General features: G+C 51.6%; 8 protein-coding genes across 8 annotated transcripts; 6 read left to right on the forward strand and 2 right to left on the reverse strand.

Moving 5' to 3' along the window:
* Positions 1–56: 56 nt before the first annotated feature.
* CkaCkLH20_11603 (FAD binding domain-containing protein) lies at positions 57–1,860 on the forward strand (the record flags this gene model as incomplete). The annotated part of the gene is made up of 2 exons (XM_038894317.1): positions 57–710; positions 763–1,860. The coding sequence occupies 2 exons, from the start codon at positions 57–59 to the stop codon at positions 1,858–1,860; spliced, it is 1,752 nt and encodes a 583-aa protein (XP_038740392.1).
* A 281-nt stretch (positions 1,861–2,141) lies between these two features.
* Positions 2,142–6,725, forward strand: CkaCkLH20_11604 (uncharacterized protein; the record flags this gene model as incomplete). The annotated part of the gene is made up of 6 exons (XM_038894318.1): positions 2,142–3,501; positions 3,987–4,132; positions 4,184–4,231; positions 4,281–5,250; positions 5,296–5,969; positions 6,018–6,725. The coding sequence occupies 6 exons, from the start codon at positions 2,142–2,144 to the stop codon at positions 6,723–6,725; spliced, it is 3,906 nt and encodes a 1,301-aa protein (XP_038740393.1).
* A 1,620-nt stretch (positions 6,726–8,345) lies between these two features.
* On the forward strand, positions 8,346–8,887 carry CkaCkLH20_11605 (uncharacterized protein; the record flags this gene model as incomplete). The annotated part of the gene is made up of 2 exons (XM_038894319.1): positions 8,346–8,666; positions 8,723–8,887. 2 exons carry the CDS (start codon positions 8,346–8,348, stop codon positions 8,885–8,887), a joined length of 486 nt encoding a protein of 161 aa, XP_038740394.1.
* A 796-nt stretch (positions 8,888–9,683) lies between these two features.
* CkaCkLH20_11606 (uncharacterized protein) lies at positions 9,684–10,478 on the forward strand (the record flags this gene model as incomplete). The annotated part of the gene is made up of 1 exon (XM_038894320.1): positions 9,684–10,478. The coding sequence occupies one exon, from the start codon at positions 9,684–9,686 to the stop codon at positions 10,476–10,478; it is 795 nt and encodes a 264-aa protein (XP_038740395.1).
* Positions 10,479–11,049: 571 nt separating this feature from the next.
* CkaCkLH20_11607 (uncharacterized protein) lies at positions 11,050–12,057 on the reverse strand (the record flags this gene model as incomplete). The annotated part of the gene is made up of 1 exon (XM_038894321.1): positions 11,050–12,057. One exon carries the CDS (start codon positions 12,055–12,057, stop codon positions 11,050–11,052), a length of 1,008 nt encoding a protein of 335 aa, XP_038740396.1.
* A 1,341-nt stretch (positions 12,058–13,398) lies between these two features.
* On the forward strand, positions 13,399–14,747 carry CkaCkLH20_11608 (O-methyltransferase; the record flags this gene model as incomplete). The annotated part of the gene is made up of 5 exons (XM_038894322.1): positions 13,399–13,687; positions 13,738–13,864; positions 13,925–13,986; positions 14,041–14,394; positions 14,446–14,747. 5 exons carry the CDS (start codon positions 13,399–13,401, stop codon positions 14,745–14,747), a joined length of 1,134 nt encoding a protein of 377 aa, XP_038740397.1.
* A 1,014-nt stretch (positions 14,748–15,761) lies between these two features.
* Positions 15,762–17,507, forward strand: CkaCkLH20_11609 (uncharacterized protein; the record flags this gene model as incomplete). The annotated part of the gene is made up of 2 exons (XM_038894323.1): positions 15,762–16,132; positions 16,187–17,507. 2 exons carry the CDS (start codon positions 15,762–15,764, stop codon positions 17,505–17,507), a joined length of 1,692 nt encoding a protein of 563 aa, XP_038740398.1.
* A 1,943-nt stretch (positions 17,508–19,450) lies between these two features.
* CkaCkLH20_11610 (uncharacterized protein) lies at positions 19,451–19,925 on the reverse strand (the record flags this gene model as incomplete). Its single annotated transcript, XM_038894324.1, has 3 exons — positions 19,451–19,574; positions 19,628–19,700; positions 19,751–19,925. The coding sequence occupies 3 exons, from the start codon at positions 19,923–19,925 to the stop codon at positions 19,451–19,453; spliced, it is 372 nt and encodes a 123-aa protein (XP_038740399.1).
* Positions 19,926–20,815: the final 890 nt, after the last annotated feature.

Consider the following 20,815-nt stretch of genomic DNA (forward strand, 5'->3'; position numbering starts at 1 on the left):
ACAGGACGCGTTTCCAAAGGATGACATGGACGTTTAGCCACTGAAAAAGTCGAGCTATGGCGAAAATAATTTCAATTGTGGCATTTCTAGCCCTCGGAGGGACTGCAAACTCCGAGGGACGCTGCAAGGTCTATCCAGGTGATATCGAATGGCCCTCCGACGAAGCCTGGGAGTCTCTGAATACACGTGTCGACAATCGCCTTCTCAAACCACGCCCTCAAGCTGCGGTATGCTACCCGGGCGCGGAGTACGACGCGGCTCGGTGCACAACGATATCGGCCAACTGGACCAACTCGTACATCCACCTCGACGATCCTATCGAGATGCTCTCCCCAGTGTACCAGGGCTTGACATGTCTTCCGCCCAATGTCTACGACTCCGGAAACTGTACGATGGGCGGCTTCCCATGGTACGTTATCAATGCGACGTCCCCCAAGCATGTCCAGGAAGGAGTCAGATTTGCCAAAGAGACGGGCATTCGGCTTGTGGTGAAGAACACGGGACACGATTTCTCAGGAAAGTCTGGTGGAGCAGAGTCCTTGAGTATCTGGACGCATTACTTGAAGGATGTCGAGTATATCGAAGAGATTGTCGATGATGTGGAGGGGTACTCCGGTCCTGCATTCAAGTGTGGGACTGGTGTACAGGCGTTCGAGATTTACGAGATTGCGCATCAACACGGGAAGGTCGTCGTTGGTGGCGAAGGACAGGTAAGCTCTTCTTCATGGAATGTGACCTTTGGTGTGGCTCTGACGATGGCAGACTGTCGGGGTGATGGGAGGTTATATCCAAGGCGGCGGCCACTCTCCCCTCAGCTCAATTTACGGCACCGGCGCAGATCAAGCGCTAGCTTTTGAAGTCGTCACAGCTGATGGTGAGTTTGTTACGGCGGATCACACGCAGAACTCGGACCTCTTCTGGGCACTCCGAGGAGGCGGTGGCTCAACATTTGGAGTTGCGACATCTGTTACCGTCAAAGCCTTTCCGGACATGCCAACTACCGCCTCAAGCTTCAAATTCTCGACAGGAGATGGGATAACGAACGAAAGCTTTTGGGCCGGGGTACGGAGCTACTTTGATCACTTCATCCACAACGCCGACAACGGAACATACGCGTATTTCGTCATGCTACCCAACAACCCCAGCCCGGGCAATTTCTTGTTCCAGATGACGCCGTTCTTTGCGCCTAACAAGACGTCAAGCGACGTGGAGACTCTGCTGGCCCCGTGGTTTACCGAACTCAGGGATCTGGGCATTAACTTTGACCCAAACATCACGGAATACGATTCTTTCTACCCCGCCTGGAAAGACTTCTTCCCACTAGAGGTGGTTGAAAAGGTTAACGTGCAGAGTGGTTCTCGTTTATGGCCACGAAGGAACTTTGCATCCGAAGAGCTGAAGCAAGCGACTTTCGACGCCATTCGCACTTCTCTCGAGACGAACCACGTCTTTGTCGGTTTCAACATCAAAGCTACCAGCCCAGACAACCCACACAACGCGGTCAACCCCGCTTGGCGCGAGAATATTCTCTTTGCCATTCAGTCAGTGCGCTGGTCTGTCAATGCCACTGCCGAGCAGATCCTCGAAGCCAGAAACGGGTTCACCTTTGGGGATATGCAGCGGTGGCGAGACGCCTCTCCGGGTGCCGGGTCGTACCTTGCGGAGTCGGATCGTATGGAGCCAAACTTCCAGCAGGCCTTCTATGGGGACGAGAAATATCCTAAACTTCTAGAGCTCAAGCGCAAATGGGATCCGGAAGACTTGTTCTACGCCGCGACGGCGGTTGGAAGCGAGTTCTGGGAGATAGAAACTGCGGACGGGCTTCCTCATGAAAACGGCAGACTGTGCCGCGTTGCTTAGGTGTACTTTCATAGATTACTATCAGCTTCTTAGTAAGGTTTGGATGGGAGGTGGATGGTGAGGCATAACCTTGGTAGCCTATGTCAAAACATTGAGCATTTTCGCGCGCTGTTGATAACGGAGATACCTCCATTGAGATCTTATTACAACGCAACTCCCCGGACTCTCATTGCTTTGCAAATGTTGCCAGCATCCCGGCTACGCAGACGAGGTCTTCTCAGCACCTTACGAAGGCCAGACATTTTCAGAGCGACTCCCGCTTTCGGTAGCAAACAACCGCCATGATGGGCGCGAACGCGGCGGTCTTCGACATTCTTACTGGAGAACCCTTGAATAACTCATTGGACGAATGGGGTCAAGAGCAGCGTTTTCAGGCACATCTCAACGTCAAGACACCTTCCCCATGGAGCGCCTACTGTTACATAATTTCCGTATATCTTGTTGGTCTCATGTTTTTCTCGATTGCTCTCAACTGCAAAGAGAAACACCGTGCGACGTTCATCGTTGGGTTCTGCGCCATCGGTGTTGAGATCATACGGTCCTGCAGCGGCCTGGACATCAACTACACACTGAAGGATACGATCATCAAGACCATTACCATCCAGTGCTCGGGCTCGGTTGTAATGGTTTTGCGCGAGAAGTTCGTGCTTACCGAGAAACAAAAGCAACTTCCATGGGGACGACGGGCCATTGCGACATACAAGGCCTTGTGGAATGGACGCTTCGTCGGAACCACTCGTCCAGCTCCCATCTTCCACCTCCTCGAGGAACAGGGTCAGCAAAATGCCCCGCCCGTCGTCATCGAGACATCAACCGAAAAGTCCAAAACTAAGCCCGAAAAGAGCAGAGAGAGAAGCGAAAGCACCGCAGCTTCGAATAAACCAATGCCGACTGCGGACTTGTTAGGGGCACCGATGGACCGAGGAATCATGCTGCGAGCTTGGAATCTCGCCTGCAGGTATGCCTTCAAGATATGGTACAGCGCTCGACTCCGATTCATATTGAAGAGCGTTGCGCATCTCGTTATCATCGTCATGATAGAAGACCTCAAGGATGTCATGGCCACGAGATATCTCGCATACAGCTGGAGAGACGTGGCAGACCACAAGCGCAGTATTGTCCGCCGCTACTTGAGGGGCGACCCAGTTGATCTTCGAGAGGTGGTGATACGCGCCTTCTTCGCTTTCCAGGGCGTCTGGGGGGCTTACAACTGGTACAACCGCATCCACCTTCTCGCAGGACTTTTCTTCGTCGGCATTGGAGTCGACGAACCCGAGGAGTGGCCTCCGGTATTTGGAGACATTCGCCAGGCGTGGAGCGTCCGTCGCTACTGGAGCAAATACTTTGACCGCATCACATACCGCCCAGTCAACGGATTGGGAGAGATCTTCATGGAGTACGGCGGCTTCGGACAGCGTCCTTACCGCGGCAAGAAGCGCTGGGTCTTGAATGGCCTTGTCTTTGCCATTAGCGGGTTCTTCCATGCATTCAGCGACTATTTCGCTGGTGTTGAGTGTGGTTTCTGGTCGGAAGTTGGCTGGTGGGTGGGAAACTACTTCGCTATTGTGGGCGAGACAGTTTTCTTGTGGACTTTGCATACCTACTGCCCCCGATTTTACAATGCGATGAGCGGCATGGTTGGTAAGACGATAGGCTTTTCTTGGGCTTTCTTATGGCTGTGGTGGTCTGCTCCTAAGAACCAGTTTCCCTCTATCAGGTGTATGGAGCACTTGAGGTGAGATAGGTCCTCGGAAATACATGGAGGAAATGGACATGTTTACATACTTGTTGATGAAGACGACATGGTATTAAGTGTCGGTTCTTGGGTCACGTCACAAGGTTGGGAGCTTTTGTAGCGATTTAATTGGACCGCTGATCGATGTAATACTAGAGGCCTTTGAAAGATGAACTTCCTGATGAAGTGACAAGGTGCTCATCAATGGAGTGCGTCTACTCCAGCATTTGTGAGTATCGCCGCGGCGAAATTGCGGGGCACCGCCGACATTCTTCTTCTCATCTCCCCGCGGAGAAATTTGATGGATTTCAAGGAATTTCGACTGATCGATTTGTGTTAAATATGTCTCTGGAATCACCTTGCCTAACCTTGAAATCATAGTCCTTGACAGCACAGTTTGCCATCATGTCGAAAGCGCTGGTCGATGTGGCCCAGGCCATCAAAGATCTCACCTTGGAGGAGAAGATCAGACTTCTTGCAGGAAAGGATACGTGGACTACGCATTCGATTGATAGACTGAACATACCATCCATCACGGTACGGTAACAATACCTACCCATAGTGGTCAATGTCGCTAATCGCAGTCAGACTTCCGACGGGCCCCATGGGGTCCGAGGCACTGCCTTCTTCAACGGTGTAAGCGATTCAACCCACGCACTTGAGGTTAGGTAGCTCACGATTGAAGCCCCCTGGATGTTTATTACCGTCAGCCACGGCAATGGGGGCGACGTTTGACGTCGAACTCATGCACTCTGTGGGCAAAATGCTCGCAACGGAGGCGAAGGAGAAGAAATGCCAAGTTATTCTTGCCCCAACGGTCTGTCTGCAGAGGTCGCCTCTCATAGGCCGAGGCTTTGAGGCCTTCGGCGAAGACCCAGTCCTCAGCGGAACATTGGCCTCAGCGTATATCAACGGCGTCCAGGAAAATGGCGTGGCTATTTGCATCAAGCATTTCGCAGCTCATGACCAATCGACTATGTCGATCGAGGATTCCATCCGAGTAACTGAGAGAACGTTGCGTGAGCTGCATTTCATGCCCTTCCAGATTGCTGTTAGGAAGGCGAACCCTTGGTCATTTATGACAGCCTACCACCGGATCAACGGCATCCATGCCAGCGAGAATCCCTGGCTGTTGGACGACATCCTGCGTCAAGAGTGGAAATGGGACGGCTTGGTCATGAGTGACTGGTTCGGAACTTATAGCACATCGGAGGCCGTGAATGCCGGCCTCGACCTTGAGATGCCGGGTCCAGCAAGATGGCGGGGTCAGTTATTGACGTGGGCTCTTCTTTGCCGCAAAGTCAAGGAGTCTACGATAGACGACCGAGTCCGGAACCTGCTGAACCTCATCAATAAGGTGCATCCAGCTTTGGAATACCTCCCCGACGAGAATCACGGTGATACAGAAGAGAAACGCCAAATCTGTCGCAAAGTCGCGAGCGATTCCATCGTTCTTTTGAAGAATGAGAGGGAAGTTCTTCCTCTGGACGCATCTTCGAACAAGACGCTTGGTCTCATAGGACCTGCGGTTCGGTTGCCCGCAGTGAGTGGTGGAGGGTCTGCGGATCTCACCCCATACTATGTGAGCACGCCGCTTGACGCCATCACCGAAGTCGTCGGAAATGCATTGGTGAAGACAGCGGTTGGTTGTTATGGTACGTGATACAGATATCGTTCTTTCATGCGCTCACACGCGGCAGGTCACCTGTTCACGCCTCTTCTCTCATCCGATGTCAGTATTCCGGGCACGCATCAGCCTGGATACATCTTAAACTGGTTCCGCGAGAACTTTGAGGAGCACCCAGGAGCGAAACCATTGCACACCACGACCACGACTCAAGCTCAGATGTACTTCGCAGACAGCCTACCGGAAACTGTTCCTGGAGAATATTGGCTCCGGGTAATGACAGTATACACCGCTCCGAAGACGATGACCATCCAGGTCGGGCTTTGTGTTATTGGGAAGGGAAAGCTATATGTCAACGGGAAGCAGGTGATTGATGTGTTCACCAGCCAGCCTAAGAAGACTCTTCAGACGCCAATGTTCAACCAGGCTAGCATGGAAGTCGTTGCGGATGTCGAAGTTGAGGCGGGGAAGCAGTACCTTCTTTCCGTCTTGCTGAGAAATGAAGCTGCCATCCCTGGAGTTGGTGCTCTCAGCGCTGGTGGTTTGAGAATCGGGTGCTGCGAGAAGATTGACCCAGCGAAGGCTTTGAATGATGCCGTGCAGCTGGCCAAAGATGTCGACATCCCCATCGTCATAGCCGGGCTGAACGCAGACTATGAAAGCGAGGCGGTGGATCGAAAGTCGCTTCAGTTACCACCAGGAGTCGACGGCCTCATCCAGCGAGTCGTCGAGGCAAACCCAAATACAGTAGGTGACTGGAAGTACCAGCATATGAACGAGCTAATGCTTTATAAGGTAGTGGTGACACAGTCGGGATGTCCTATTGCCATGCCGTGGATCCAGAAGGCCGCGACGGTGCTCCATGCGTGGTTTGGCGGTCAAGAGACTGGTAACGCCATTGCCGATGTTCTCTTTGGCAAGGTGAACCCGAATGGTCGTCTTCCAGTCACGTTCCCGGCCAGGTTGGAAGATACGCCGGCGTTCTTGACTTTCGGAAAGGGGCAACGGGATATTATGTACGGTGAAGGCGTTTTCATTGGTCACCGTTACTATGAAAAGGTGAAGACCCGGCCTCTCTTCTACTTCGGATACGGCTTGTCGTACACGAATTTCGAATACTCAAATCTGTGCATGCCCAAGACAGTTAGATTGGACGATGCCAGCGCGAAGACCTTCGGTGTCTTTGTCGATGTTCGCAACTCGGGCTCGAGGGATGGGTACGAGGTTGTGCAAGTCTATGTCCACGACGTGGAAGTGGCGTTTGATCGTCCCCGGAAAGAACTGAAGGGGTTTGCAAAGGTCTGGATTGAAGCAGGCGATGTGAAAACCGTTCGGTTGACCCTCGATAAGTATGCCCTGTCATACTGGAATGAGGAATTGGAGCATTGGCTCGCCGAGCGAGGCGCCTTTCGAGTTATCATTTCACGCAGTGCTGATCCGGAAGACGAGATCCTGACTGCTGATTTTGAGCTTGAAGAGAATGTCAGCTGGAAGGGGATTTGAAGTATCTGAATGTCAGAAATGTCTCACTGACGTATTCAAGATAGCCAATTTCAACAAAATGTAAATCTTGACGGAACAGATGTTGGCAAGTGAGATAACTCGTACATATGCATGGCATAATTAATGCATGGGGGAGAGACTAGATTTATGCAGCATGCCCCTCTAGTTGCTTACACTTTATAAGTGACTAGGCATATTCCCCAACCGCCCCACCTTCGAGATTCTCCGTGGCGAAATTACCTCACTCTTCCTGCATCATGCGTGTCTTACTTCAAGAGCACTGAAGTTCTGCAATGCCAGCCACCGGTTCCACGTTATCCAAGCGCGCTTGCGATTCTTGCAGGCAACGTAAAGTCAAAGTAAGAGAAGCTTGATCTCTGAAGCTCAGCCATTGCTTTTATGCGTATTGAGGTTCTCTCTCCTCGACAGTGATCTTCGTTCGCTGACGCTGAACAGTGTGATGCCACTCAGCCATGTGCAAATTGCAGCATTTCCAATCTGGATTGCACCTTCAAGGTCGTCCCTCGCAAAAGAGGCCCGAAAACACCGCGAGACAGAGCTCATGAGCCAGCGGCCTCGAGGCCTCGCATGTCTTGTTCCCCCGAGAGGAGCTATGAGACCAACGATCTAAGTACGCCAGCGCCAGCGGCATCCGGTCTATTTGAAGAGACATCGAGAACATCCGAGGCCTACTCCTTGTTGAATCCTACAAACTCAGCATCTGGAACTCGACAAGCTCTCTTCCTTGCAATCTCGAAGAATCTGCCATCTCCCACTATTCGACAATTGGTCGACGAATGCATTTCACTTTACGTATTGCACATGTTTCCAGTGTGCCCCGTGTGCCATGTGCCAACACTCCGAGCCATGGCTGCCGTGTACTTTCCAGTACATGCTTCCATGTCCCATAATGTGACTGATGAAGCATTCGACTCTGGTCCGGATAAAGACAGAGTCGCTGCTATGAGACCTTTCACACTGCTCACTGCGGTGTGCGCTGCTATTGCGTCTATCTACCCGCAGTCTATCTTGCCATACGGAGACGCTATTGCAACACCGTTCTTGCAGGCCTCCAGGAGTATGCTGAAACTCTATGAAGACTACGACACCCAATATCCCGATTACTCTTCATTGGCAATACGTCTTCTGCAATCTGCCGCGTTACAACACTCAGCTGGCAAGACTCCGCTGGCCTGGCATGTGCTAAGCCAGGGAGGCCTCTTGGCACAACATCTTCGACTCCATAGAGAGGAAACGATCTTGCAATATTCTCCTCTTGAGGCCACCCTTCTCCGAAACAACTTCTGGATGCTGTATGTTTGTGACAAGTCAGCTATTGCTTTAGCTAATCGGCACGTTACACTACATGAGCCCCTGTTCGACTCGACAATGAATATACAAGAAAAAAGTCAGACAAGAGTGTCCCTTTTAGACCCGAGCATGAGACATGTGCCTGAGTCTTTTGAGAACACCATCATGGAAGGTTTCCATCTGATTCAGCGTTGCTGGACATCCGCAGGAAACCTTCTCCTATTCATCAGATCAAAGAGCCAGAACACTGCACTCAACAACTTGACAGCCCCCTCAACGACAGAAATAGAGAAGGCAACCATGACGAAGATGTACATCGTCGTCTCCACTCTTCTGGATGACCTGCCTCTGTGGCTTCAATCTCCAGATCTGGTCGAACTGGATCCCAATTACGACGTGGCGTTCCAGAGATCTTGTTTCTGGACGCAGAAGTCGCGCATGATTGCCATGTTTCATAGCGTGAGAATCATGGTTCTCCGCCAGTGCATCGAACATGGCCTCACAACGCTCATCGGTCTTAACAATGACCAATTGACGCTGGCTATGGAGCAGACAAATATTGCCCGCGATGTCGTCCACAGCCTGCAGAGCGTTCCTTTCCAGTACATTCAGACTAACGGGGAGCCCGGGGTAAGTCTTCTTCAGTCAGAAGATGCTGTCTAGTTCACTAACGTGATAAAAACAAGATCGAACTGATGCGTGTTGTGGGAAGCATCTTGCTTGAGCTATCACAGAAAGTCGAAAACGACGTGATCCGAAGCCGGGCCAGCTCCCTCCTGTCATCCCTACTTGACATTCTCGCGAGACTCGACTCAAAGGCGTCCGAAGAACTGATTAATCAACAAAACTGATATCGATTCGCGTCTGTCAGTACAAATTCGACATGAATTACTGGCCATGGGAAGCGGCGTGGTTGACGCCCAATCCGATTCCCCCGCATTTCGACGCCAGCGTGCCCGCCTGACACCATTAGCACACCGTTTCGCCCGAGAATCATCACTTGCATTAGTCTGGCGCTAACATCGAACCACCTGCCACTCGCCAAGAGCGGCTTCAGTTAATTTATCTTGAGATCCTTCGACGGAGCAACAGGATTCGCTTCATCGAGCCTACTGAAAGGTGCCCGACATACTGTCATATCTCATCATTGATATCATGTCAGTTATAAGATCGGGCCTTGCTTGTCAAGCTTTCTGCCGATGATCGCGCGGCTCGTTCTTGGCTCACACCCAGCGGCTCGTCAGTGTCGTCTTCGGCTCTAGTCTCTTAGCCATGCAGTATGTGTGCCACCCCAATACCCCAACTTTTGATGTTATCCGGCCGGTTACTCGACGCTCATGACAGACTGGCCGAGAAGAAGCCACGCGAATCTTGGCAATGAAGTCCAGATCTAGCACTACCGACACCCTAATACGCTGCAAAGTCTTAGTCGCCGGTAGCTGCATGTGAACTCATCCGGCTCGTACCGCCATTCTCCGATGGCCTGCCTGCCTACTAACAACGGCCATTACGGTCACATTTCACCGGCTGACAATCTAATCCCCTCACATCCCTCTGTTCAGCTGAAAAGTATCGTGCAGTCGTCATTTTACTTCGTTTTGAGGGAATTCAGTCGTCTTTCGCACACAGGGGTGTTTGAGTTTCAATATGGCGAAGAATCTTCAAAAGCTGCCCGCATATCTCACCCGTCTTTTCAGTTTGGCAGGCAGAACCGCTGTCGTCACGGGAGGTAGCTCAGGCATCGGCAAGGAAATCGCCCTCGCGCTGGGTCAGTCTGGGGCAAAGGTCATACTCATCGCTCGCCGCGACTCACCGCTCGCGTCAACGGTCGAACAACTCAAACAACTCGGTGTACCTGCGGCGTCGATATCAGCAGATCTCGCGCATCTAGCAGATCTCAACCACGCCATTTCCCGAATCAAGACTGCGTATGGCGTGCCAGACATCCTCGTCAACGCAGCCGGGGTCTCTCATCGCCCTCCCATGTCACACATCACGCAAGGAGAATGGGACTTCACGATCGCCGCAAATCTTACCGCGCCGTTCGCTCTGGGGCAGGCTTTTGGTCCAGGAATGGCAAAGAGAGGAAGCGGGCGCATTATTAACGTCGTGAGTCAACAGGCGTTCCGCGCGTTCGGGAACAGTGGGGCGTACGGCGCCGCGAAAGGAGGGTTGGTCGCGCTCACGAGGTCGCAGGCGGAGGCCTGGTCACGGGGTGGGGTTCTCTGCAATGCTATCGCGCCGGGGGTTGTGGAGACGTCCATGACGGCGGAGGTTCTTGCGGATCCGGAGAAGGCGGAAGCTCATGCGGCGAGGACTATGATCGGACGGAACGGCGTGGCCGAGGACTTTGCGGGTGTTGCGGTTTGGCTGGCGAGTGATGCTAGCGCATCGGTGACGGGACAGACAATCTTTGTTGATGGAGGATACTCGGCCACTTGAAAGACGCTGTATAGCGATTGGATTCATTGCACTGTCCTTACTTGTCTGTTTTACTCAGCATCGTCGGAGTTATGGGTTATGTTTGGGTATTGTTATTGAGAAACGACGATGAGTCACTACAAAACGGGCAGTACATAGTAGTTTTGTAACCTCGATACAACAGAAAGAATGGGGAAATCGAACAACTTCAACAGCTTCTGAAGGAAAGGTTGATCTAGACCTTTTCTCTCAAGAAACTACTTGAGGTCCAGTCGCGCCAGTTGATAATGTTCATTCATTTCGAGACAATGAAGAACCCGCCTTCATGGTTTGGCCCAAACGCTGTTTTAGCTGACTCAACACCTCGAAGTACCGACTCGTCCATATCCGGGGCCAGATGCAATTTATTACTATTTTCGAACAGTTTGTCTAGTCCGTTTGGAAGCCGAAAAGAATCAAGCTGCATCGAAGTAGCATTGAAGCAAAGCGAGAATTTACTTCGTGGCATTGGCTTGATGTACCAGCTTGCCTCAGAAGAACTAGGAAGCCTTGGGGCTGTTAGCTATCGAATACACCGGAAAGAGTTCTCTACTCACATGATGCAAGGTGAAGAATGAGGTGCAGATACGAGCAATGAGCCACTGTCCTTGGGGCTCAAACTGATTAGCTCAAAGGCATATGAACCGCTAGGTACTGGTTTATCAATCGCAGAGATAGATCTCAATGGCCAAGGGTGTTGTTCGTCTTCCTCGGACGATAGTTTCAAGACGTGGACTTCGAGTTCCCAGTCGAAACGAGGTGTGAGCCGACTGTTGTCTTCAGTGTGAAGGTCAACCATCGCCAGACCATTAGGATTCCTCATCACGCCTTTCACAAGGCTGATGACTTCAGAACCAACAACTTCGTCGAAAATCTGTTCTTGAAGAACGAAGTTACTCTGAAGACACTCGATCGTGTCGTCTGCCTCCGCGAAATGAACTCTGGGCCAGTTTCTTGCCATCTTGAGCATCAATAGCCCTTTGGCCTGCGCAATCCAATAATGCATGGTGAAGACCTTCATCTTGCAGTAAAAGGAGAGGAAATCAGTGGATTCCTCCAAGGCCACCTCGCGGGCGACTTTCAAAAGGGAGCCCTTGTCTTGGGACAGGAGGATGGAGTGGACGTCTCTCAGGCAATCCTGGATTCCTCCGACGTGGACACATACACATGAGTGCAATGCCGCTTCAAGGCGAGTCTGGCTGTATGACGGTGCCTTAGTCCACTCCACGCGCAGCCGTGTCGTTTGCTCCAGAAGGCAGCTCTCGAGTTCGAAACAGACTACTTCATAGCGCGCGGAAACTTTGTTAAGGTATTCCGTAAGCCGAGGTGATCGTAGGTTGAGGAGCTGACTGCTAAGTTGGCTGGATAGGGTTTGTATCGAAGACTCGATTTGACTTATTTGCTCGATGTTGTCCTTGATGCTGTCTTGCAGGCGTGCTCTTTCGTGATTTTCGTCAGCAAGAATTGGCTCGCTGTTTTCTAGAAGTAGCCCTGTGACCCCTTCAGCGAGTAGATCGCCTAGGAAGACGAGATACTCAACTGATAGACTGACGAGGGCCATTGGGATTCGGGAAAGGTGCGTGTCTCGCTCTCCGCCAAATGTTGCGCTGCGTTGTGATATGATGGGTGAACGTTTCGTCTCTGAATTGCATGCAAGCTCTCTTATCTACAGATGTTGCTCTCCTCGAAGCATCGAATTCCCAGCGTGAGACAGCTGCGACACCAACGCATACGGGTGTCAGAGGGCTCAGCGATTGACACCAAGAATTTCCCAAAGAGGGAGCTGTTTTGCTCGTCAAGTGAGACAGTAGTTGCAACCAACGTGGCCTGAGATTTAAGAGGAAACGTGCAAAGAGACGTGCATATTGAGGATTCTTATGTCCCAATTTGGTGTTGTCGTAGATACCTTAGATGCCATTTGATCTCTCAAATGCTGCCAAGCCTTTTTGTCTGCGACAGATTTCATTCCTGACGACGGATGAATAAGCCACATTGCAAGTCGGTTACCGTGACATCAAGTGTCAGCTGAACAACTCAACATTGACGAGATTCTTGGATCTGCGCGATGCATTCTGAGTCTGTCCTTGGAACCAGCGAAGACCACGATCTTTCGTCAAGAAGAGACTGTTCTCTTGACATCTTCATTGGACCTGCGAAATGGTTGCCGAATCCGTGATCAGCTCACTCATTTCGATAGGCTAGTAGTGCACTTTACGTCTACTCGGCGAATTATTCCCCGCACATAGGCGACTCCTCTGCTTTACTTCGTCGGATTGGACGAAATTCTCTTCTGATGCCGAGGAAGGCAAGGCATAATGGAGGCTATCGTTAAACCAAACCATCAACATGGAAAGGGAACTTCCCGACCCTTCGAAGGATTGGATAAGTTGCCGATACTGTTCCTTTCTCGAAGTGTTTGTAGCGTTTCTCGAACTCCGGCAACCGAAAGGGGTGTGTGCGCCAAGCATCGGCCAATGAGTAGTCTTTCAAGGAAAGTATCTTGGCGTAGCCATCGGAACATGCACACGGATAACAGCCTCCTGAAACTGTGGGAAGTTTCTAACTTACGCCTACGGCCCGTGAGGGGGGGTCGGGACGCAAGGTACGGCGCGGCTTTGCCGCGCTCAAGTGGGGAGCCGGCCTCCATGTCTCTCGCTTCTCGGAGGCAAAGCAAGTTACCTTTCATCCCATCCGGCTCAGACACGGAGCCCCGCTTTGGCCGATGACCGCTTACAGATTCCGGGATATTGTGGACATCGGCATTGCAGGTAATGTCTCCTGTATAAAACGAGTTGGCATTGCCAATGATTTAACATATGCGTGGTTGTTTTCAGTATTCAGTATTCAGTTCTACCAGCTTCGAAAACTATCTCCTAGCTGAACTACCTACCAATTTAAAGCCATGGCGATCACTCCAGACGAGCTTCCGGGGCTTGTGTCCCAATTGTCCGCTCTGGTCAACTCCCCTCGCCAAGGCGGGCCGACGCTAGAAATGGAGCGTATCGCGGAGAAAATCCTATATGCTACTAGGCCTTTACCATCCGATCCCATGCACCGAATGTTTCCATACGTGGATCTTGTGCTTATTCGGCTTTTCATTGACTGGAAGGTCTTTGAGACGATCCCTCTTGACGGAGCCATATCTTACGCCCAGCTGGCCAAGGCAGTGGACGCAGATGAGTCAATTCTCAGTACAGAAGCCTCCGAATACCAATAATATTAGAGGGCTCACAGTTTTCAGGGCGATATGCATCGTTTCTCGTCTCCCGTCACATCCTCGTCCAAGAAGATGGGGATCGGATAGCGCATACAGACGTTTCGAAGCTGTATCTTCCTGGCCGACAAGAATTCAACCTGTTCACGTTCTAGTAAGTCTGATTCAAGATCCACTGCTGACAGAAAGTAATTTGCTCACTCCATCTCGTCAGCTACGATGAGATGTTTCTAAGTTGTGTGAAGAAACCGGAGTACTATGCTCATTACGGTCGCCGTGAGCCAGTCACACAGAATCATACACCATACTCGTTTGCACATGGTCACCCAGAGAAGACTCTCTGGGAAATCGCTCACAGTAGACCCGAGCGGCTCAAGCGTGTCATGGAGGCCATGGACACTGTCCAACATGGCCCTATGATTGCGAGGACGTACGACTTCAGCTGGCTGCGAGAGAAGCTCACAGATCCGCAGCACCAGGACAGAATTGCCTTCGTCGACGTCGGTGGCGGCAAGGGACACATGATCAAGGATGTCATGAGAGGCAATCCCTTCATGCCTGCCAACCGCATGGCCCTGGAGGATAGAGACGAGGTGATGAAGGAGGTTGCGATCAACCGAGAACCCGAGCTTGAGGGCGTGAAACTGCAAAGCCATGACTTTCACAAGGAGCAACCCATCAAAAGTGAGCATTCACTCACTGTTCTCAACTTGCTTAGACTGATGCAGCTTACAGATGCGTTCATCTACTTTATCTGCCGTTGTCTCCACAACTACAGCGACGAGGTGTCTGGCAAGATGCTGACTCATATCAGCAACGCCATGGCCCCGGACAGCAGAGTTGTTATTGCTGAGATGGTGATGGAAGATCCTCCGGAGCCATTGCAGGCTATGTATGACTTCACCATGATTGACATCGGCGGCAAGGAAAGGACGGCGAAGGGATGGAGTGATCTTGCGGCGAGCGCTGGTCTTAAAGTGTCTAAGATTTTTGGGTCGAGCAACGAGATGAAGATTGTTGAGTGCGTCAAGATTTGAGTCACGGTAGGAAGTTGGAACAGCTCTAGAAGTTTGGTGCTGTTTCGAGAGTGTCATCCGCGGATGCAAGCGCGTGTTTCATCTGCACAGCTTCAACATAGGTCAAGTAGCTGTCAACCATAAACTCATAGTTGACATAACGTCGATTCATGCCTGCAGAGTTGACACCTCTCGTTGACTCGCAGGGCGGGAGCAGTTCGTGACCGATGACCGCCATCACCGCTCAGGTTGATCATCTCTCGGGTTGGCCCCTCGGCAAAAGCGGGGACGCTATGGCCGGAAGAGGAAGGTGCTCTCAATCAGTTCCCCGCCGAAGCCGGAGTCCCCGCGATAGCTGTGGGTCGCCGTATCGGCACTTTCTGGAGTCACGAGTGTTTCTCAAGACAAATGCGCTTTGCTGTGCCCCAATTGTCCAATGGGGATTCACGATTACACGTTTCTCAAACATCCTTGTCCATATCTCGCTGAAATTACAATTTCCCCACGCTTGATAAGCTGTGGACCGCGGACGATCACATCAATCCCCGAAGTCGTGAGTGACCGGACCGGTTCGTCGCTGGTGAACCCAGGTGAACCTACCTGGCGAACCTTGTCCACGAATGGGTTTCATGGTTCGTTAAGAGAGACCGAACCAACCATCTTTCAACCCTTCACTCGGTGAACCAGGATGGACAAATGTGCCAACGTCGCATTCCGCGATAGGGAAAGGACGTCGGCCGCTAGTGATCTTCACCTGCAGCATGCCAGATTGAAGCTCCTCCCAGTTTGTTGGGTCCATTTCTGTCGTGTTGTGGGCGCAATTGACATCCATGGTTGCGCCATCCCGGCCTCCCTCATAATAAAGCTTGGCTGCACCTGCCGATCTCTTCTTGCTTCCCCTTCAGCTACCCTACCCAGCTGCTCTTTCTCGGCTACCGGTGTAGAGCTGTGATTGCCGTGCCTCACGCAGGTTAATTCCTTCGTCGACAAGTTCAAATCGGCCATCCAAAGCTCAAAGGCTCGAGCACCGCCGCCATGAAGTCCCTCCCGATCACTGCCGGTGTCACTCAGCTGCTTCTCGGCCTGCTGCAGCCTGCTCTTGCGGCCCCGAGCCATGGACCTCCGAAGCTGGGCGCCGTCGCTTCCGAGACCGATATTTGCAGTGAGATTGGTACGGATCTGCTGAAGAAGGGCGGAAATGCGGCCGATGCCATGGTCGGCACCGTCTTCTGCGTGGGCACCGTCGGCATGTACCACAGCGGCATTGCTGGAGGTGGCTTCATGCTCGTCAGGTCCAGCAACGGAACGTACGAGTTTATCGACTTTCGAGAGACTGCCCCCGCAGCCGCGTTCGAGGACATGTACGCCAACAACACGGCCGCGAGTATGTACGGCGGTCTGGCAAGGTGAGTTCAGGCGATGGCGCATTGTACTTCGGCTGGGGCGCTAACATCTTGCAGTGGTGTCCCGGGTGAGCTTCGCGGCATGGAGTACTTGCACAAGAAGTATGGCCGTCTCCCGTGGGCCGATCTCGTCGCTCCGTCAATCAAGATCGCCCGCTTCGGCTTCAGGGTCAACGAGGACCTCGTCAAATACATGAACTCTGTTACTCCGAACGGCAACTTCCTGACCGATGATCCTTCTTGGGCCATTGACTTTGCGCCCCACGGCTACAGAGTTAGGCTGAACGAGACGATGACCCGCAAGCGATACGCCGACACTCTCGAAACGATTGCCAACGAAGGTGCCGACGCCTTCTACACCGGTGCCATCGCCAACGCGACGATTGCCGCTCTTCAGAAGTCCAACGGCACGATGACACTTGAAGATTTTAAGAACTACACAGTTGCCATCAGAGAGCCGGCGCATATCACGTACAGGGGACACAAGCTCACTGCCTGCAATGCGCCTTCCGGTGGCATCGTGGCCCTCAGCGCTCTGAACGCTGTCAGCGGCTACGAGGACTTCGGAGATCCTGCTGCTCGTAACCTTACGGTTCACAGGCTCGACGAGGCCATTCGCTTCGCCTATGGCCAGCGTTCGAAGCTCGGCGACCCGCTCTTCGTCGACGGTCTGCCCGAGTACACCAAGAACATGATCTCCGCCGAGACTGGTGCTGAGATCCGCTCTAAGATCTCCGACTTCCGCACACAGAATGTCTCCTGGTACAACCCTGAGGGTCTTGAATCGCTTGAGACGCCTGGAACGTCCCACATTGCTACCGCCGATGCTAGCGGTCTGGCCATCTCCCTTACTACTACGGTCAACCTACTTTTCGGATCCCAAGTTATGGTTCCCGAGACCGGTGTCATCATGAACAACGAGATGAATGACTTCTCCATTCCTGGCTCTAGCAACGCCTTCGGTTACGTTCCAAGCCCAGCCAACTACATCCGACCCGGCAAGCGGCCTCTGTCATCAATTTCACCAATCATTGTGGAGAAGCCCGACGGAAAGCTGTACTTCGTCATTGGCGCTGCTGGTGGAAGTCGTATTATTACTTCAACCATTCAGAACGTACACAATGTCCTCGACAGGAACTTGACTGCGCCCGAGGCACTGGCCGAGCCCCGTCTCCATGACCAGCTCAGTCCAAACATCATCAACGTCGAGTATGCTTACGACAACAGCACCATCAGATACCTCCAGTCACTGGGTCACAATGTCACTTGGGTTGCGCCTGGTAGTAGCTCGGCGCAAGGCGTGCGGTTGCTGTCGAACGGTACCTTTGAAGCAGCTGGTGAGCCTAGACAGAAGAACTCTGGTGGTTACGCTGTTTAGAGTACCGAACCTAAATAATCAGTAACTTAATAGTATTTTAGTAGTATAGAGTGGGCGCGATCCGTTGCCCTTACGAATGATGTCAGGCTCTCAAGGTTCCATGTTGTCCATACACACCGAGGCTCTAAGTTTTCCACATTGCTTGGGCTATTTACTTGCCAAATTTTCTATTTGAGAACTTTTCTTTTTCTACCTAGGGGCTTTCCATGATAACAAAGCAGCGCAATTCCTCAACATTCTCGGTGTATCTCCCGCGAAACCCTCGACTATCAGAAGCATTTTCGTAAGCCACACAGCGATTATGGATGAGTTCATCATCCGCGCAGCTGCGCTCTACCTCGGCCTTTTCGTCATCATCCGGACATCTGCCCGCAAGAAGTCAACAACTCCCGGTGGTCTCAAAGTCCAGGCGCGACAGCCCTCTGTATGGGAAGCCAACTTTGAGCAGAACTTGCGACGCAGTCGGATTCTGCAGTGTCCCGATGAGATCCTCCTCTGCATCATGCAAGCCGCAAAACCAGCCGATCTTTACATGCTTCGCCAGGCATCCTTCACCTTCTGGCGCCTGTACCGAGACAAGACATTTGAACATTACCATCGCTTCGAGAGAAGACCTCTGCCTTTAGGCAATGAGAAATCCAAATCCTTCGAAAGCGATGCTGAGACTGTCCAGCGCGCTAAAGAAACCGGATTTTGTGCCGCATGCCTGGATACGAGAGTGTCTTCTGGTTTCAAGAAGCGAATGGACGAACTCACCAGCAACGACGAACAATACGCCTTATACTGCCGGCACTGTAACACTCAGCATCCCAGAGTGTTGTTCTCTTTACAACAGCGCGATGCCAACTTACGACAGTGTATTGCCGCTACGGGACTCATTCGACTCTGTCCTCATCAGAATGTTTCATTACCCTCAGTTTGCGCATGGATTATGCGTGCGCGGGGCGAAACCAAAGAGAGGCTGGACTATGGAATGTGTATCTTCGCGCGATGCACCGCGTGCGAAAATCACGCGATGAAGAACATGCTGAAATCATGGACCTTGGAAAATATCACGCCTCCGACAATTTCCGTCCTCAAATTTTATAGTTCGAACGGCAGCCACGACTATAGAATCCGGCTCGATTGGGTCCTGCCGATCTTTACAGTCGCGGAGGGCCAAGCCGTCACGCGAGAGTTTATGTATCGAAAGATGTTGGAGTTCCAACAGCGGTTTCCCGACATGCTTTGTCCGCATTACAACTTGAAACCGGACTTGGTTTTCGGTCCATTTGATCCAGAGAAGTGTTCTTGTCTTGGCGAAGACAGTCGGGTCGGTACATGTAATGCGGCGCCTCAGAGTCAACAGCAGGGATGGAATTCTCGAAACCCTCCACGCTGCAGAGAAGGCAAAAGGCTGGCTGACTACAATCATTTTATGCCACAGTACTGGCAAGGGTCTCACCAAGTGTCTTGCAAAGGATGCGAAAGTACATATCGTTGGTTGAGATATGGTAGTCAGGTCTTCCTCTCTCGGGTGTCCTCAGGGACGTTGGTCAAAGGTTGTTCCGACGGTCCTGATACAATAAACATAAAACAGGTGCAGGCGTGGCTTGAACCTACTTCTTATGAGGCGAGTTCAGATGTTGATACCAAGAATCTCATCTGGTGCGAAGACCAAGCATGTAGGAACGGGAGAGGTTGGACGGAATACGCAAAGCATCAAATCTCAGCGTTAAATGAGAGATTTCCTCCCTCAGAGAGTGCAAATACCACCCACAAGGCGTTCAAAGGTAAGACTCTGTGCAAGGCAAGTCGACCTCACTAAGTGTATAAAGCATGAAGATGGTAAATAAATGTAACAAAGTATCTCAATTTGACAGCGAAATTTATCCAACGCCTCGATTCAAACGCTGTGCCCTGACTAGCTACATGTTGACCTCGCTTATAGCCCTCTTGGCCACTTAGATGTTGCACAAGAAGGAAGAGACATCATCGTTCTGGGTGCTGAACTGCGGGTTGCTTCGGATATCCTCCACTTTGCCAGTAGTGGCGATCTGTCCACCGCCGTTGCGGCATCCGGTGTCGCTTGAAAGGTGTTAGTCCTCAAGAATCATGATCTATCATCAGCGCTGACTTACTTGTAGAAGATGCAGTTGAAACCGTGAGCATCGAGAGAGCTGACCTTGTCGTTGAGGCGCCCGACATTTTGAACTGTTGAGAGTTAGTTATTGTAGAAAGTTACTGATGAACTCAAAACTAACCGCAGAAGCCAAAGTTGAAGTTGATGGTGTCGCAGTCGGCCATGCCCTTGTCACTGCAGAGGGTGACACTCTGGTTGATCTGGCGCTCTTCGACCTCCTTAGAAGAAGAGTCGACAGGAGCCGCGGAGACAGCGGCGGCAGCGAAGAGGGCAGCGACGATGATCTTTGAGAACATTTTAAAGAAGTTGGTGGTTGTAGTTGGTAGAAAGATGTAGAGTGAGTGAAGATATGAGAAAAGACTGGAAGAGCTGAGTGAGTGAGCTGTGTAAGACTGTAGTAGTTGTAGAGAAGACTGGAGCTTGATGAGGATGAGAAGTTCTTCTTTTTCGTGGAATTCTACTGGTCTTTATAGATGTGAGAAGCTCTCAAGCACGTTGACGCTTTTGCAACTATCTCCAACATGTAGGTCCAGATTATGGCCTCGAGGGGCGGAGTATTCACCAAGCATTGACAACGGAAAGATCCCAAGACGCCGATTAATCTATCATCATTCGCGCCTTGCGTTTCTCATAAAGACATTCAAAGGCCGAAGACAAGCACATGATCTGCTCAACAGTCGTCCCAAAAAACGCCCTACAGAGACTTAAGGTTAAGCTTAACCTCTTGGCAACTATACATCAGACTCCTATATGAAAATCGTTGTTGGTAAAATAGAGTTTGCGGTAAAGTAAAGTTCGGATGGGACGTCTCAATTATGACTCGGTCTCGCGTGTTATGCCATAGCTCTGGGAATCTGGCCCCCAGAGGGCTGTGCTTTGCGGCTCAGCCAAGCCTGGATCTCTCGGATCTGCCCCAGATCGGCAATCAACCGGCGGATTACCGACGCCCTACGGAGGGCGGATAGCTCCATTAGCTCCAGGCGGAAAATCCGCCTCGCATTCGTTTGGCATTGCTCTGAGATATTTCGGAGACTAACTTGTATGTCTGTCCTCACCACTGAAGTCCGGTCTGACTGAAGCAACAAAGTTCAGCAAGCCACGAGCCAAGCTCTTTACATGAGGTTGAAGTCAAACTTGCCTGATTCTATAGATGGAATCAATCTCTTTTCGTCTTGGTTTTGCAGAT

The sequence above is a fragment of the Colletotrichum karsti genome (genome assembly GCF_011947395.1).
Source record: "Colletotrichum karsti strain CkLH20 chromosome Unknown Scaffold49, whole genome shotgun sequence".
In the NCBI taxonomy this organism is placed as follows: domain Eukaryota; kingdom Fungi; phylum Ascomycota; class Sordariomycetes; order Glomerellales; family Glomerellaceae; genus Colletotrichum; species Colletotrichum karsti.